Source organism: Geotrypetes seraphini, chromosome 1, assembly GCF_902459505.1.
Source record: "Geotrypetes seraphini chromosome 1, aGeoSer1.1, whole genome shotgun sequence".
Taxonomy (NCBI): Eukaryota; Metazoa; Chordata; class Amphibia; order Gymnophiona; family Dermophiidae; genus Geotrypetes; species Geotrypetes seraphini.
The window spans coordinates 504275800-504290910 of NC_047084.1; the positions used below are offsets into that span (position 1 = coordinate 504275800).

The following is a 15111-nucleotide window of genomic DNA, read 5'->3' on the forward strand; positions in this document are numbered from 1 at the left end:
CCAAATGGCCCATCCAGTCTGCCCATTCACTATCTCCTCCACTCCCTAAGAGATCCCATCTGCCTGTTCCACGCTTTCTTGAATTTGGACACAGTTTATGTCTCCATCTCCTCTACCGGGAGAATATTCCCCACATCTACCACCCTTTCAGTAATAAAAAAGTATTTTTTTAGATTTCTCCTGAGCCTATCATCTTTTAACTTCATCCTATGCCCTCTCATTCCAGAGCTTCCTTTCAAATGAAGGAGATTTGCCTCATGTGTATTTATGCCATGTTGGTGTTTAAACATCTCTATCATATCTCGCCTCTCTTGCCTTTCAAGACAACTGGCCATTTTAGTAGCCTTCCTCTGGACTGACTACATCCTGTTTATATCTTTTTGAAGGTGCAGTTTCCAATCTTTTTGATGTGCACACCCGTTCTCAACCCGCAAAAGGTTCGGGGACTTCTAGTCCATCCGAGTCATTCTTTGCCCTCATCCAAGCCTTTGTTTACCATTCTCTCTCTGCCTTTCCCCTCATTGTTCATCCCCATCAGGCTCTCTTAAATCTCCACAAAGATCTCTCTTTCTAACCCCCCCCCCCCAGCTCATCCCCCACTAGGTTCTTTCAGTTCCCCCCCCCCTAAACTTATTGCTGCTGCTACACTACTGAAATCTCAGTCTTTGTGGGCCCTTCTGCTTCCAGTCCATATGAACTATTGCTGCTTCTGGCACTGCCCGTCCCAGCCCACTATTGCTCCTGGGCCTTCCTTGGGCCACTACTGTTTCTGTACTGCTCTTGCTGGACAAGATTTACAGCAGGGAATAATGATTTCACAGTTTTTATAAGAGATAGGTGTGTGACCATTGTCCTGCAAATTCTCTCTATTCATGGATAGGAGAGCTGTGAATGAAGAATGTATAATACATAAAATTACATACATGAGAAATTACTTTCAAACATCTGGACACATGCTGACTTTGCTTACCAGCAGTTTCTTATGCTCTGCAGTTTGCTAAGGCATTGGTGGTTTGTTTTCTAACTGTAAGAAGTGTTTATTTATGTTTGCAAGTGTGTGCAAGTGTTGTACTTTTTCCATTGATACCTAAAGAGCTAAGATGGATAAGTGTTTCACAGAGTACATAAATGAGCCAATATGGAGAAAGAAGCATGGGCAGACACTTTTGGCTTCATTTTCTTAGATTGCACTGACATCATAACCTAAACAGGCGCAATGAAGTTTCCTGGCCTTTTCAGTGGGAGACCAAAATCACTGAAGCAACTTTACATGCTGAAAAAAAGGAAACTGAGGCTCACACATAGAGTAAATAATTCATTTCACAGTCTCAAACAACGTAGGCCTAAAATGCCTTCTTATACGTTCATTTTAACTCTACTTGCCCTCATAGCTCCATGTAGCAAATATTTGTATTTGTTGGGCTGCTCTAACAACAGTCTGCCTCTGTGTTCTTTCTGTCTTTGACCCCATTATGTTTGCAAAATTATCGCTGATTGGAAAAAGGTTGTGGTGTAAGTATATGTGTGAGGATGAAGGGAAACTGGGATTGTGGGGGATGGGGGAGTAGGAAACGAGTATGTAGATACTATTGAACAACTACATGTTAAGATAAAAGTTTCTTCAGCCACTACAGTGATTACTAAAGATGCTTAGCTTCAGTGTTTCACCCTGAATTAACTCTGTACATGAAAAAGCCCATCTCCAACCTGTGGTACAAAAAGAAAGATGGGTTATATCATCATTATTTCACTGGAATCACAATATTCATATTTATATGAGAGGGTGAAGAGCTGAGCTTATTATATATTTTGCAGCAGATGCAATGCTGGCAGCACTTCCCACTGTGTGCAAGAATAGGGGAATGAACCAGGCTAGAGTATAGCCAGAGCACAATTTGCTCCCCCCCCCCACCCCAAGAAATGTTACCCGTGGAATGTGCTATTATTTCAGGTTGCCAGGAGGGAGGGGGGGATTGTAAGTGAAAGCTGGCACCTGATTCCATGATTCCCACATTAACAGACTGCAATACTGCTTATTCCGGCTTGCTTTTTCTCGAATTGAAACATGCTTCCCGTATCAAACGGTCTTCTGTTTTCATCCCACAAGCTGAGCAAAAAGTAGAACCGAAACTGAAATCCATAGAAATTCCACTGTATGTACAGACATCACAAAGTTTGAGTCAGATTATTTTTTTCCCTTTTTTCATCCACATCAAAGGCAGGAAAACAAGAAGGCATTGTTAGATGTGGTAGACAGACATATGTCTGCTGATAACAGATCAGGTTTTAAGGCCTTTTTCTATGCAAAGTTATAATAATGCCAGATTGATTCTAAAGAAAAGAATAAGTGCCACAGACAGATGGAGAAACAGAAAAAAATAAATAAATAAGAGAAACAGAAGAGGGCCAAAAGGACCGACATGCAGAGAAAAAGAGTTATCAGGGCAGAGAGAAGAGTGAGAGAAAAATGGGTAAAGAAAATTTGACTTGGTAATGCCTAAAACTCAATAGTGTGTGTATGGATGGAAAAGTGAATGTTGCTTGTCGTTAGATAGCTTTCCCACATATGGTGTGATTAACACTGTTAAGAGATAAGGACACAGTTCATGAAGTTCAGCATCAAGTTGAACACATTCATTCCTGCAGCATGGAACTCTTGAGCCTCTATCCCAGAATATCCAGGTAGACTGGAGATGCCTTTGCTAAGTTCTGTAGAAGGCTATGGATTTCTTTGATGTTCAGCCTCATGTGAGGCTCCCTCTGCCAACAACCCAACATCAGGTCATATACTTCCTTTGGGCAGGTACGAGGCCGCTGCAACACTCGGCCCTGAGTTATGCATTCGATTACCTGTTTGAAAAGCAAAGGACAAGTGTCAATCCAGGGACATGGGAATCTGGTCAATGAGTAAACCTGGAAAACAATGAAGGATGAAACTTATCCCCCGATTTACAAAACCATAGTGTGATTTTTAGCATTGGCTGTAGTGGTAACAGCTCTGACGCTCATAGAATTCATATGAGCATTGGAGGTTTACTTGAATTTAATAACCTTTGGAAACAAATTGGTTGGCAAGGATCAGCCTAGAATTGCATTTTAGAAAGGATGTACAAGCCAGATTTGACACATCCAGGCTGGGAAGTGTCAAGTTCTGCTAGTAATGTGGACCAGGGTCTTTCGACACAGAGACTGTTCTAAAATACATACTAGAATAGACATTTATGCACCAGTTGCATGTGCTGGGACTGATGGTGATAATTGTATTATGCAGAATAAGGGCGGGGGGTGGGGCCCATAACTAATATGTATCAGATACAATTATAGTTAAAACTTTTAAAGACACCAATATTATATGAAAGATGTAGCTGAATAATAGAAATCCTTCAGAAACTTGTGACACAGCAAAGACAGCAAGCAAAGTACATATTTTCCTTAATAGAACAAAATATGCTGATTTAATGTCTGGAACAAGATGGAGCCATAACATAACAGGGCTCTGAAAATAAGCTAAAAGTCAAACTAACATATTTGACGCTTGAACAGCTAGGATAAATCATGTGACTATAACCATGTGGTTGCAGCCTACAGGAATGTATTGTTTCTGTAAACTATCCTGCAATAGAAGAGAACATGTCTGCACGTGACCTCAATAAGCATGTTGTCCACTTCCTTCTGTTGCTGACAGAGGTGAGACCAATAGCATGTGATGAGTTAAGTCATTGTTGCTAAGGAAAAATACTAACAAAGTAAAATTAACAGAAAATCATGTGATTTCAAAAGAACCAATAGATTATTGTTGAAGTATGCAATTTGTAAATAGATTGTAATTGGAAGATGTACCAACTACGTATGTTTATTAATAATAATAATTTATTTTTTTGTACACCGCTATACCAAAAGTTCAAAGCGGTTCACAACAGAGTACAAAATACATACAATGAATTAATTCCTTATCCCAATAAAATGGCCAGTCACCTGTATTTGAGAAGCCTTTCTGACATCCCATTATTCTGGAGGATGCAGAAATGCTTCTTAAAGCTTTGACTATTAACTACACTATTAACTACACTGTATGGATTTCTTTGATTTCTTCTGAGATAGAATTAAGAACTGAGGAATATATTTAGGAACCGAGAGGCAGGTATATAACCTATCCACATAGTTATTTCAGCCAAACAGGACCACTAGGGGGTCAATAACCAAAATGATTTAACCAGTCAGAAATGGCTCCAGACCAGTTAAATTGGCTGTTTGGGACTAACCACTGATTTTCAGCAGCACTTGACTGATTAGTGCAACTGAAAATAACCGGTGAGCACCCAAGCTGAAACCAGCTATTTTGGGGGCATTCCAGGGGCAGAGTTATCACTTAGCCAGTTAAGTGTCAATATATTCAGCACTTAACTGGTCAAGGTAACCAACCACATAGGAGATAGGAATGCATAAAAGTCAGTCCTATCTTATCAAGAGCTTCATAGATAGTTAAGTGCTGAATATCGAACTTAACCGACTATGCATTAGCTAGCTCCGGAAACCCAGAAATTCAATGCTGGTTCCCATACATGGCTCAGCATTGAATTTTAGGGTTTAACACAGACAGCGGTCATCAAAATGCTGATTGCTGTTGGATGAATATTGGGTTCATTGATTTTAGAAGGATAAATGTCTAAAACATTAATGGAGTCAGCATGGCAACAAAACAGGTATGTTCTGAAAGATCAACATATGCATGTACGTGGTGGAACTTAAATTTTTCTGTCAGCCATTTTAGAAACTTAGACATTTATTTCTCCCAAAGCTGTCACACATTCTGATATCCCTTGCTAGTTTTGCCACTGGGGCAATACCAACTACTGGGGGATTAAGGGGTTGGCTTCCCTTCTAGAGGAGTGCTGCTCAATTAGAGCTCTTTTCCGAGATCTAGGCAACATGGGTATCAGGTGTCAATACTAAAATTGATCCGTTATGACAAAGAAGTCAGCTCCTGAGACACATTACAGCAAAATATAATGCTATGTTAAGCAAGACTAAAAGCAGAGTGTTTAAGACACTAATTTGAGATTGGAAGTTGGTGATTTTGGACATTTACACAATGGGTGTTTTGAGACCCTGCACTGGATAAAAAGGATTTTGAGGTTCTACTCAAAATTTGCCCAGATCATAGCTCCTTGCTTATGCACATTTTCCAGTTTTTGAGGTGTATATCCTGGCTTTGTAAAATCAGGATTTAGTCTTTTATGCAATATAAATGTCTAAAATATTGCAATGTATATTGTCTAAAACACAGAGTTTCTAAAATAAGTACTAATCGAAACAAGGATACCAATACAAGATGATCCCAGATCACAACTGCTCTGCTCAGTAGATTACAAAATCATCTGGCTAGGGAGGAGGCAGCTCAAACACAGATCCCCCTGGAGAGTGAAATCATAGCTTTGGCAGGTGGTGGTGCTTGACATCAGATGCTACTGCCAGGACAACTTTAATAGCAGAGAACGCCAGAGAATTGGTGAAGGAGGCAGCTCATTCATGGACCCCTCCTAGAGAGTGAAATCGGAGCTTTGGTGGGCAGTAGTGCTTGACATCAGATGCCACCACTGGGACAACTTTAAATTCAGATAGTGCCAGAGAACTGATAGAGAAAGCAGCTCATTCACAGACCCCCATCCCTGGAGAGGAAGATTGGAGTTTTGGCGGGTTGTGGCAGTTGACATAATATGCCACCCCCAGGACAACTTTAAAAGCAGAGAGTGCTTGAGGCACACAGTCTTGGGGTAATTGGCCATGGGGCATACCCTAAGGGATGTACCATAAGGGCATGCCAAGCCCCTTGGGAGCACTTTAGGAGCTCAGAAGGAGATAGAAGGAGCCAGAATTCTGGTTGGACATTTGTCCTAAGGTATTATTTTATTTTATTTCTTTTATAAGGGCCAAACGAAAGAGGAAGATACAAGTACGTCAAAACTAACAGGTCCTATGGAGAAGCCTACAACAACTCCAGGTGAACTGTCTGTATCTGGTGCCTTCTTGAATGAAGGTGGAAGATCTGCTCCTTCCCCTCTTTTTACTCCTGCCGGGTCAATAGAGGCATCTTTCCAAGATGGTTTTGGCCCTATGAGCAAGATATTACACACACATGCTGTTTGTCCTAACCTGCCAAAAACAATTTATCAATATATCTGTCTAAAACAATTGATCAAGATATCAAGAAATATACTATTACAAAACATTGTGATTTTTCTCAGCAGACAATTGACCAATCTTGTGATATAGACTCTAAAATTGATATGAAACAACAAACTGTTACAGATTTCTTCTACTACAATAAACTTATCAGTCGGCTTCATCCATTTTTATTAAAGACAGATTGTTGATCCATAGACCTATAAATTTCAAGAAAATCGTATTCGGTCAAGAACTTACATATTCTTAATTTTCCTATGTTATTTTTTGCTTCCTGAAATTTTGTATCATTGATATTTAAAAGATATATTACAATTAAATAAATTTGATGACTTGGTTATTTCTGAATGTTGATATGCTTTTGTTTCTCAATCTGGGGCAGTCATGGAGGGGGCAGAAGGGGTTGCCAATTTAGAACCAATTAAATTGAGGAGAATATTATTACAAGGGCAACTCTTCAAGTAACCTTCCTGACTGAACAGGAAAAAATGAAGTATTTCTGGAGAAAAGATGTTCAGTTCTGTGGTCAGCTGCGTCGGGAAGAGTTTCTGAAGTTGAAGGACAGGGTAACCTAGTTAGGAGGAGTTTTCTTCATTCAGTTCCCCTGTAAATGTATGACAACACCGAATTCCATGAATGAAAGGGTCTGACTACCAGAAAATCCCCAGCAATAGATATTGGACTCCTTTTTGTTTGTTTGGAGGAGTTTTGTTTTCACTAACCTGATAGTGGATGATGACTCTTATTTGTAGAGCATCAATTAAACAAAATACTTGAATCCTAAAGCCACAAGGGTGGTATCAGGGAGATGGTGTGCAGCTGCAATGAAACTGTGATTTAAACCCTGCTTGGAGGATTACAAAGCGATTTTAAAAATGCGAACTAAGGATTTTAACTCCACTGAATGAACTACGACAAGTGCTGAAGGAGGATTGGGAGTTAAGGTAGACCGGTAATTGCATATAGCTAAACTAAATGCCCATTCTTGCAGGTTGGGGAGCTAAGAGATGGACAATGTCTTATAAAGCACAAGACTGATTGAACTAACCAGTTGCAGTCACAGTAATACTCTTTTTAAGTTAAATTCTGTCTTAAGGAGGACTGACATCCAGCCAAAAGGGACAGAAAGAGAAAGATCAGAAAGAAGAGGGAATTTAATCTACTGGAGAGAACACAACAGATGTTAGAGTCTCTATGGGTCTAAATTCCGGGAACAAATGGACTGAAAACAAAGATCGGCATCTACTACTGACCCCCAGGGCAGTCTGAAAAAATTGATGGAGAAATGACAGACAAGATTAAACGCAACTGCAAGGGAGGCAATGCAGTTATCATGGGTGACTTCAACTATCCGGGGATAGACTGGAACCTAGGCACCTCCAGCTGTGCTAGGGAGACCAAGTTCCTGGATGCTGTAGGCAATTGCTTCCTGGAACAACTTGTCAAGGAAAATACTAGAGGAAATGCAATTCTGTACTTAATTCTAAATGGACTGCGAGGACTGGCACAAGGTGTAGAAGTAGAAGGGATGCTGGGAAACAACCATCACAACATGATCCACTTCGACCTGGCTGCAGGGGCAAAACATCGGTCCAGAACGATGGCCACGGCACTAAACTTCCGAAAAGGGAATTACGAAGGGATGAGACTCATGGTGGGGAAGAAGGTTAAGAAGAAGATAAGCACTGTAAAAACGCTAGAGCAAGCTTGGCCCCTTTTTTAATGACACAGTTACCGAGACGCAAAATCTATACATACCGCGTATCAACAAGGGATCCAAGAGGAAAAAGAACAAGGAACCGGCGTGGCTCACTGTAGAAGTGAAGGAAGTGATCAGAGACAAGAAAACTTTGTTTAAGGAATGGAAAATGTCAAGAACGGACAAAAACTGGAATAAGCACAAACAACATCAACGCAGGTGCCATTAGGCAGTAAAAGGGGCCACAAGAGACTACAAGGAAAAAATAGCCAAGGAGGCGAAATACTTCAACCCGTGCTTTCAATATATTAAGGGGAAACAGCCCGCGAAGGAAGTGGTGGGACCGTTGGATGACCATGGAATAAAGTGAGTGCTAAAGGAGGACAAAGCAGTCGCCGACAAACTGAACACATTTTTTGCATCTGTATTTAGCAAAGAGGATATACACAGCATACAGGAACCAATCAGGCTATATGCTGGAAACTGACAGGGTTGACGGTCAGTCTAGAAGAGGTATGTAGGCAGATTGATAGGCTTAAGAGTGATAAATCCCTGGGACCGGATGGCATCCATCTGAGGGTTATCAAGAAATTGCTTCAACTAATAGCCAATCTGTTAATCAAATCGGGAAAGATTCCGGAAGACTGGAAGGTGCCGAATGTTACGCCGATCTTCATAAAAGGTTTGAGGGAAGATCCAGGAAACTACAGACCAGTGAATCTGACCTTGGTACTGGGAAAGATGGTAGAGGCGCTGATAAAGGACTGCATCATTGATCACCTTGACAGACATGATATGATGAGGACCAGCCAGCATGGTTTTAGCAAAGGCAGATCTTGTTTGACGAACTTGTTGCACTTCTTTGAGGGAGTAAACAGGCAGATAGACAAGGGTGACCCAGTTGACATTGTATATCTGGATTTTCAGAAGGCGTTCGACAAGGTTCAACATGAACGACTACTTCGGAAAATTGCAAGCCCTGGAATCGAGGGTGAAATGCTCACGTAGATTAAAAACTGGCTGGAGCATAGGAAACAGAGAATGGGGGTAAATAGACAATACTCGGACTGGAAGAGCATCACCAGTGGGGTGCCGCAGGGCTCAGTGCTTGGACCCGTGCTCATCAACATCTTTATAAATGATCTGGACATTGGTACGATGAGTGAGGTGATTAAATTTGCGGATGATACGAAGTTATTCAGAGTAGTGAAGACACAGGGGATTGCAAAGATCAGCAACGTGACATAATCAAGCTTGAAAAATGGGCATCGACATGGCAAATGAGGTTCAACATGGATAAGTGTAAAGTGATGCATGTCAGTAACAAAAATCTCATGCACGAATACAGGATGTCCAGGACGGTACTTGGAGAGACCTCCCAGGAAAGAGATTTGGGAGTTCTGATCGACAAGTCAATGAAGCCGTCCGCGCAATGTGTGGAGGCGGCGAAAAGGGCAAACAGAATGCTAGGAATGATTAAGAAGGGGATCACGAACAGATCAGAGAAGGTTATCAATGCTACTGTACCGGGCCATGGTGCGCCCTCACCTGGAGTATTGCATCCAGCACTGGTCACCATACATGAAGAAGGACACGGTACTAATCAAAAGAGTCCAGAGAAGAGCGACTAAAATGGTTAAGGGGCTGGAGGAGTGGCCGTACAGTGAGAGATTGAAGAAACTGGGCCTCTTCTCCCTTGAAAAGGGGAGACAGAGGGGACATGATTGAAACATTCAAAATACTAAAGGGAATAGATTTAGCAGATAAAGACAGATTGTTCACCCTCTCCAAGGTAGGGAGAACGAGAGGGCACTCTCTAAAGTTGAAAGGGGATAGATTCTGTACAAATGTAAGGAAGGTCTTCACCCAGAGTGGTAGAAAACTGGAATGCTCTTCCGGAGTCTGTTATAGGGGAAAACACCCTCCAGGGATTCAAGACAAAGTTGGACAAGTTCCTGCTGAGGCTGGACTCATTTAGAGCACTGGTCTTTGACCTGGGGGCCACCACGTGAGCGGACTGCTGGGCACGATGGATCACTAGTCTGACCCAGCAGTGGCAATTCGTATGTTATTATGTAAGGCTGTATCTTTTAGATCGTGGGGAGGCGTGACACTAATTACAGTATCATTACCAATAGGAACATTACCATTCATTAGACTTAGAAGTAACCAAGAGTATGGCTTCTTTCAGCCATTTGATTGCTAGGTACACATTCACCAAATGAAATTTGACATGGTAAAGCTCAGTTGCAGTTAGTGCTATGCATTAATACCTGCCACAAAAATATATCACAGACACTCCATGCTTTAATGAATGTGTGTTTGTACAAACCTCATTATTGGACAGTTGATACCAAGGCTGCTTGCCATAGGTGAAGATCTCCCATAATACAACCCCCAGACTCCAGACATCACTTTCTGTGGTAAATTTCCTGTACATGATACTCTCAGGAGGCATCCAACGAATAGGTAGCATGGTGTGTCCACCAACCTGAAAATTTTAAAACAGTAAGGCTTCTGTTATTAGATATTCATAAATTTAGCTGTTCATTTATCATTTAATAAAGGGTTCCTCAAGGGTACAAAAACTGGTATGTATCCATGTTTAAGCACCCAAGGTACTATTTATAAATAATTTTTTTCAAGTGTCATCAAGCATACATTTTTGTCACTTAGCAGTTGTCATTACAGAAAAAAGTACAAAATATTTGAGAACAGGGATAAGCCAGGGAAGAAGAGGTGGAATACTAGGGGAACTGGTGTTTTTGTGGTGTTTATCCAATAAACATATATTTTAATGTGGGGTTTTTTTTTGTGGGCGTGTTATATTAGAAACAGCACCCCAAAGTTACTGGGGTGCTCCATAACATCTTAAGTGGGGTTAAAGTAATAAAGTTTGCTTAAGAGGTACAATCTCCAATGGGACTGATAGCTAGGCTTCAGAGTAGGTTCAGAACTAATTGTAGTGTTCAGTAATTTTTGACCAATGAGTTGTGAACCGACACAGGCTTCTGTGATCAGGGCTGGATTAACACTTTATGGAAGAACAGGAGGACCATGTATGCACATGTAAGCTCGAATGGAGCTTAATGGCTAGAGCTGGAGTGCTGCCAAGTTATTTCCATGGGAATGTAGTTGAAATGTTTGTTTTCAAATTATAATTTGAGGCGGCATGAATCTGAAATGCAATAAATATACCCTTGCAGCATTCCTAGTTAAATGGGTAATGCAAAAAAAAAAAAAAAAATTGGAATCACTGGAAGAATGTGATAACCATATAAATGCAACAAACTGGATTGCTGTAGCTAAGTATTATTGAGATGGGCCATGATATGCCCTCAAAGGGCAATTCTATAGAGTGTGTAAATTTAGGCACCAAATTGTGTGGACTTATGTATGTGAATGATGTCACAACTTTAGGAAAGCAATAAAAACATACCTCTTCACCTAACCCCTGCTCTTGACTGATGGACTACAAAGAAATGTACATTGGTATCCAACCTATAAACTGTTATCAATTAGGATAAAACTTGTACTTGAAAACCTGCACTGTAGAATAACCAGGGTTAATTATAACAAGTAAACCGTGTATTAGTATTAGACCCTAAATATGTGACTCTAACTAGAAAAAACTTGTATTGGAAACATGTACTGAAATTATGGCTAATCTAGTGTAAATTGTAACCTGTTAACTATACAGTATACCGTGTATGTTAAACCTGTAACCCATTCTGGGCTCTTTGAGGACAACGGGATAGAAATCAAAATAATAAATAAATAAATAAATATGTGCTAGGTTAGTGTCTCCAACCTTTTTTATGTAAAAGAGCCACAGTCTGAATATGAGAAAGTTCTGAGGGCCACCAAAAGATTTCCAGCTTACACATACTACTAATTTTGTAAACCGCCTTGACCTACTTGTTTGAAGGAGGGGAGAGGAAGTGCCTTTTTCATTTTTAGCTTTGGCCTTAACCAGTGGCATACCTAGCATATGTGACACCCGGGGCCCATCATTTTTTGACACCCCCATCTATATGAAAAATATCATTTTTAGTAACAATCCACATATTGCACAAGAGTGTACCTAGGAAATGGCAGCAACTTAAACACTGCAGGGAGCACTAGAACACCAACACATACATTGTAAAACTAATCAAGCCAGATCCCACACAGTCTATTGATCCTGTAGTCAGTGCCATCTGAAAACTATGTCCTTTTCATACACACAGAACAGAGATACACCCTAGCCTAATATGGAATAATCACAAACTAAAAATAGAAATATGTAGACAAAAGTTAAACTGAACCGCCAAGAAACCAGACTCTGCATACAATGCAACATCATAACACCACAAAAACAGTAACCCATGTCCTCTAATACTGTGCAAAATATAAAGACAGTAGATGTAAATTTGAAAAACTGATACATAACAATCACTACTTTACAAATTAATAAATAATGAGAAATAAGAAAATACCATTTTATTGGACTAATCCATTTTTCAATTAGCTTTCAGAGGCCAAATCTTTCTTCAGAACAGTACTGTTATGGTATCTTGTCCTGACCTGAGGAAAAGGGTTTAGTCCAAAAAATTGCCTTATTTCCATTTCCTATTTATAAAATTTTATCAATACAGTTACAATACTACTTGATTCTAAGTAAAGCAACAAAAAAATCTTTCTACCTTTTGTCGTTTCTGCTTTAATCTTCTCTTTGCTCTCTTCTTTCTATACAGCGTTTGTTCTCTCTCCCTTCCATGCAAGATCTGCCCTCTCTTTGCCCCTTCCACCCAGCTTCTGCCCTCTCTCTCTACCCCTTCCATCTACTGTCCACCCTCTCTCTGCCCCTTGCATCCACTGTCCACCCTCTCTCTGCCCCTTGCATCCACTGTCCACCCTTTCTGTTCCATATGGCATCTTCCCTCTTTCTATGTCCCTTCAATAAACTATATATCCTGGGCCCTTTCTCTCCTTTGTACATGATTCATTTTGTCTTCACTCCCTCCCCTATGCTCTCCCATCTCTCTCTTCTCATTTCCTTTCTTCCTTCCCACTCCATCCCATGGTCTGGCATCTCTATCTCCTTCCCTTCTCATCCCCATGCCCTGGCATCTCTCTCCTATCTCTCCCTCTGACACCTCCTCTCCTTTCTTTCCCTCTGGTCTGGCATTTTGTCTCCCTTAGTTTCCCTTCCTTCCCCCCATGCCCTGACAACTCTCTCCTCTCCTTCCCTCTCCCCCTCCCACTCCATTATCTAGCATCTCTTCTCCTTCCTTTCACCTGGTCTGGCATCTACCTCCTCCCCCTCCCCCCTGACATCTCTCCCCCTCTCAATGGTATGGTAAGTCCTTTCTTTTCTTCCCATGGTCTTGGCATTTCTTTCCTCTCCCTTCCCTGGTGTTCCTTATCCCCTCTTTCTCCCCAATTGGGTTCTGCAGCAGCAGCACTTTTCTTCCCCTCCCCCCTCCCCAATTGGGTGCAGCAGCAGCAGCACTTCTCTTCCCCTCTCCAATTGGGTGCAGCAGCAGGACATTTCTCTTCCCCCTCCCCCCCAAAAAAATTGGGTGCAGCAGAACATTTCTCTTCCCCCTCCCCTCCCCCATTGGGTGCAGCAGCATATCTCTTCCCTCTTCCCCCTTGGGTGCAGCAGCAGCACTTCTCTTTCCCCTCCCCAATTGGGTGCAGCAGCAATATCTCTCTTCCCCCCTCCCCAGGTGCAGCAGCAGCAGCAGCATTTCTCTTCCCATCTCTCCCATCGGCAGAGTCACAAGCTTCCCTTCATTGCTGACCTCTTCCTGCTCTTCCTTGCTTCGGGCCTTCCTCGTTTCCGGGTCCTGCCTTTGCGGAAACAGAAAGTAGGCAGGACCTGGCAGCCAGGAAGGCCCGTAAAAAGGAAAAGCAGCAAGACAAGTTTTAACTTCCCTCCATCACTGACCTGTCTCCCTTAGCTTCCCTCCGTCGCTGAACTTAGCCCTAGCGAACTCATGCTCCGGGGCTCGAACGTGTGCGTGCTTTCTCTTCTCCTCCCCCCTGGAACGTAACTTCCGGTTTCGGAGGGAAGAGAAGGGAAGCTGGCACGCACACCTTAAAGCCCCGAAGCATGAGTTCGCTATGGGCTAAGGTAGGAAATCGCCAAGCCGGTAAGAGGTAGGGGTTGGTTTTTTTAAAAAAATGTTGAGCAGTGGCAGGATTCGTGATAGAAGGCAGCCGGGCGATCATCTAAGTTTAGCCGGGTGCAGTGCCCGGCTAAAAGGCCCTAGAGCAGTGGTAGGCAAACTCATTAGTCAAAAGAGCCAAAATCATCAGTACAATGATTAAGATTTTTTTTGAGAGCCATACCCTGTGCCCGCTTGCGCTACGACAGATACGTCAACCCGACTGACACCCCGCTCATCCGCATGTAGTCGAAATCGATTTGTGGAAGAGCCTAGAGAATGACAGGGGGAAAAATTTGTCTCCGTCCCCGTAAGTTCGGTCCCCATCCTCGCAAACCACCTGATTCCATCCACACAAGCCTTGAATTCTTTTATATTGAACTTATTATATTAAACAATATTCTGTACAATTGTCAATTTATAAATCAGCATCTTCTCCCCACTCTCACAAAACAAAACATGATTTTACAAAAATAATTCTGTGCACAGTCAAGCCTGCAAGGTTTACTAGATGTCTTTCAGCAGCTCCCCTCCCTCCCCCTTACCTTCGTGCCCAAGCCAAAATAATTTACCAACAATAAAATTTTAAAAACACAAAGCACACTGTACGCAGAGAAATGTTAATTATCATTTATATTCCGCGGGTTTTCAAAGAAGTCAAGGCAGATGACTTTATGCAATGTCACCTCAGTAACAACTATACAAAAATAGACAAATTTACCCCCTCCCTTTTTACTAAACCGCAATAGCGTTTTTTAGCACAGGGAGCTGCGCTGAATGCCCCACGCTGCTCTCGATGCTCATAGGCTCCCTGCGCTAAAAACTGCTATTGCGGTTTAGTAAAAGGGGGCCATAGTGCAAAATATAGACAGCATATATAAATTCTCAAAACGGACACATTTTGATCACTAAATTGAAAATAAAATCATTTTTCCTACCTTTGTTTGGTAATTTCATCAGTATCTGGTTGCACTTTATTCTTCTGACTGTGCATCCAATATTTCTTCCCTTCTTTCAGCCTCCTGTATGCTTCCTCTCCTCCAGACCTCATTCCCTCCCCCCAACTTTCATTGT

At 41.7% G+C, this 15111-nt stretch overlaps 1 protein-coding gene across 4 annotated transcripts in view; it reads right to left on the reverse strand.

The window, feature by feature from the left end:
- Nucleotides 1-1300: 1300 nt before the first annotated feature.
- The window catches only part of NTRK2 (neurotrophic receptor tyrosine kinase 2), a 546312-nt gene continuing 532501 nt past the window's right edge, over nt 1301-15111 (reverse strand). For all 4 annotated transcript variants that reach the window (XM_033927854.1, XM_033927863.1, XM_033927846.1 and 1 more), the window contains 2 exons: nt 10215-10373; nt 1301-2850 (listed from right to left, as the gene is read on the reverse strand). In XM_033927854.1, coding sequence (XP_033783745.1) covers nt 2665-2850; nt 10215-10373 — 345 coding nt within the window. In that variant the 3' untranslated portion in view covers nt 1301-2664. The remainder of the gene's footprint in view (nt 2851-10214; nt 10374-15111) is intronic.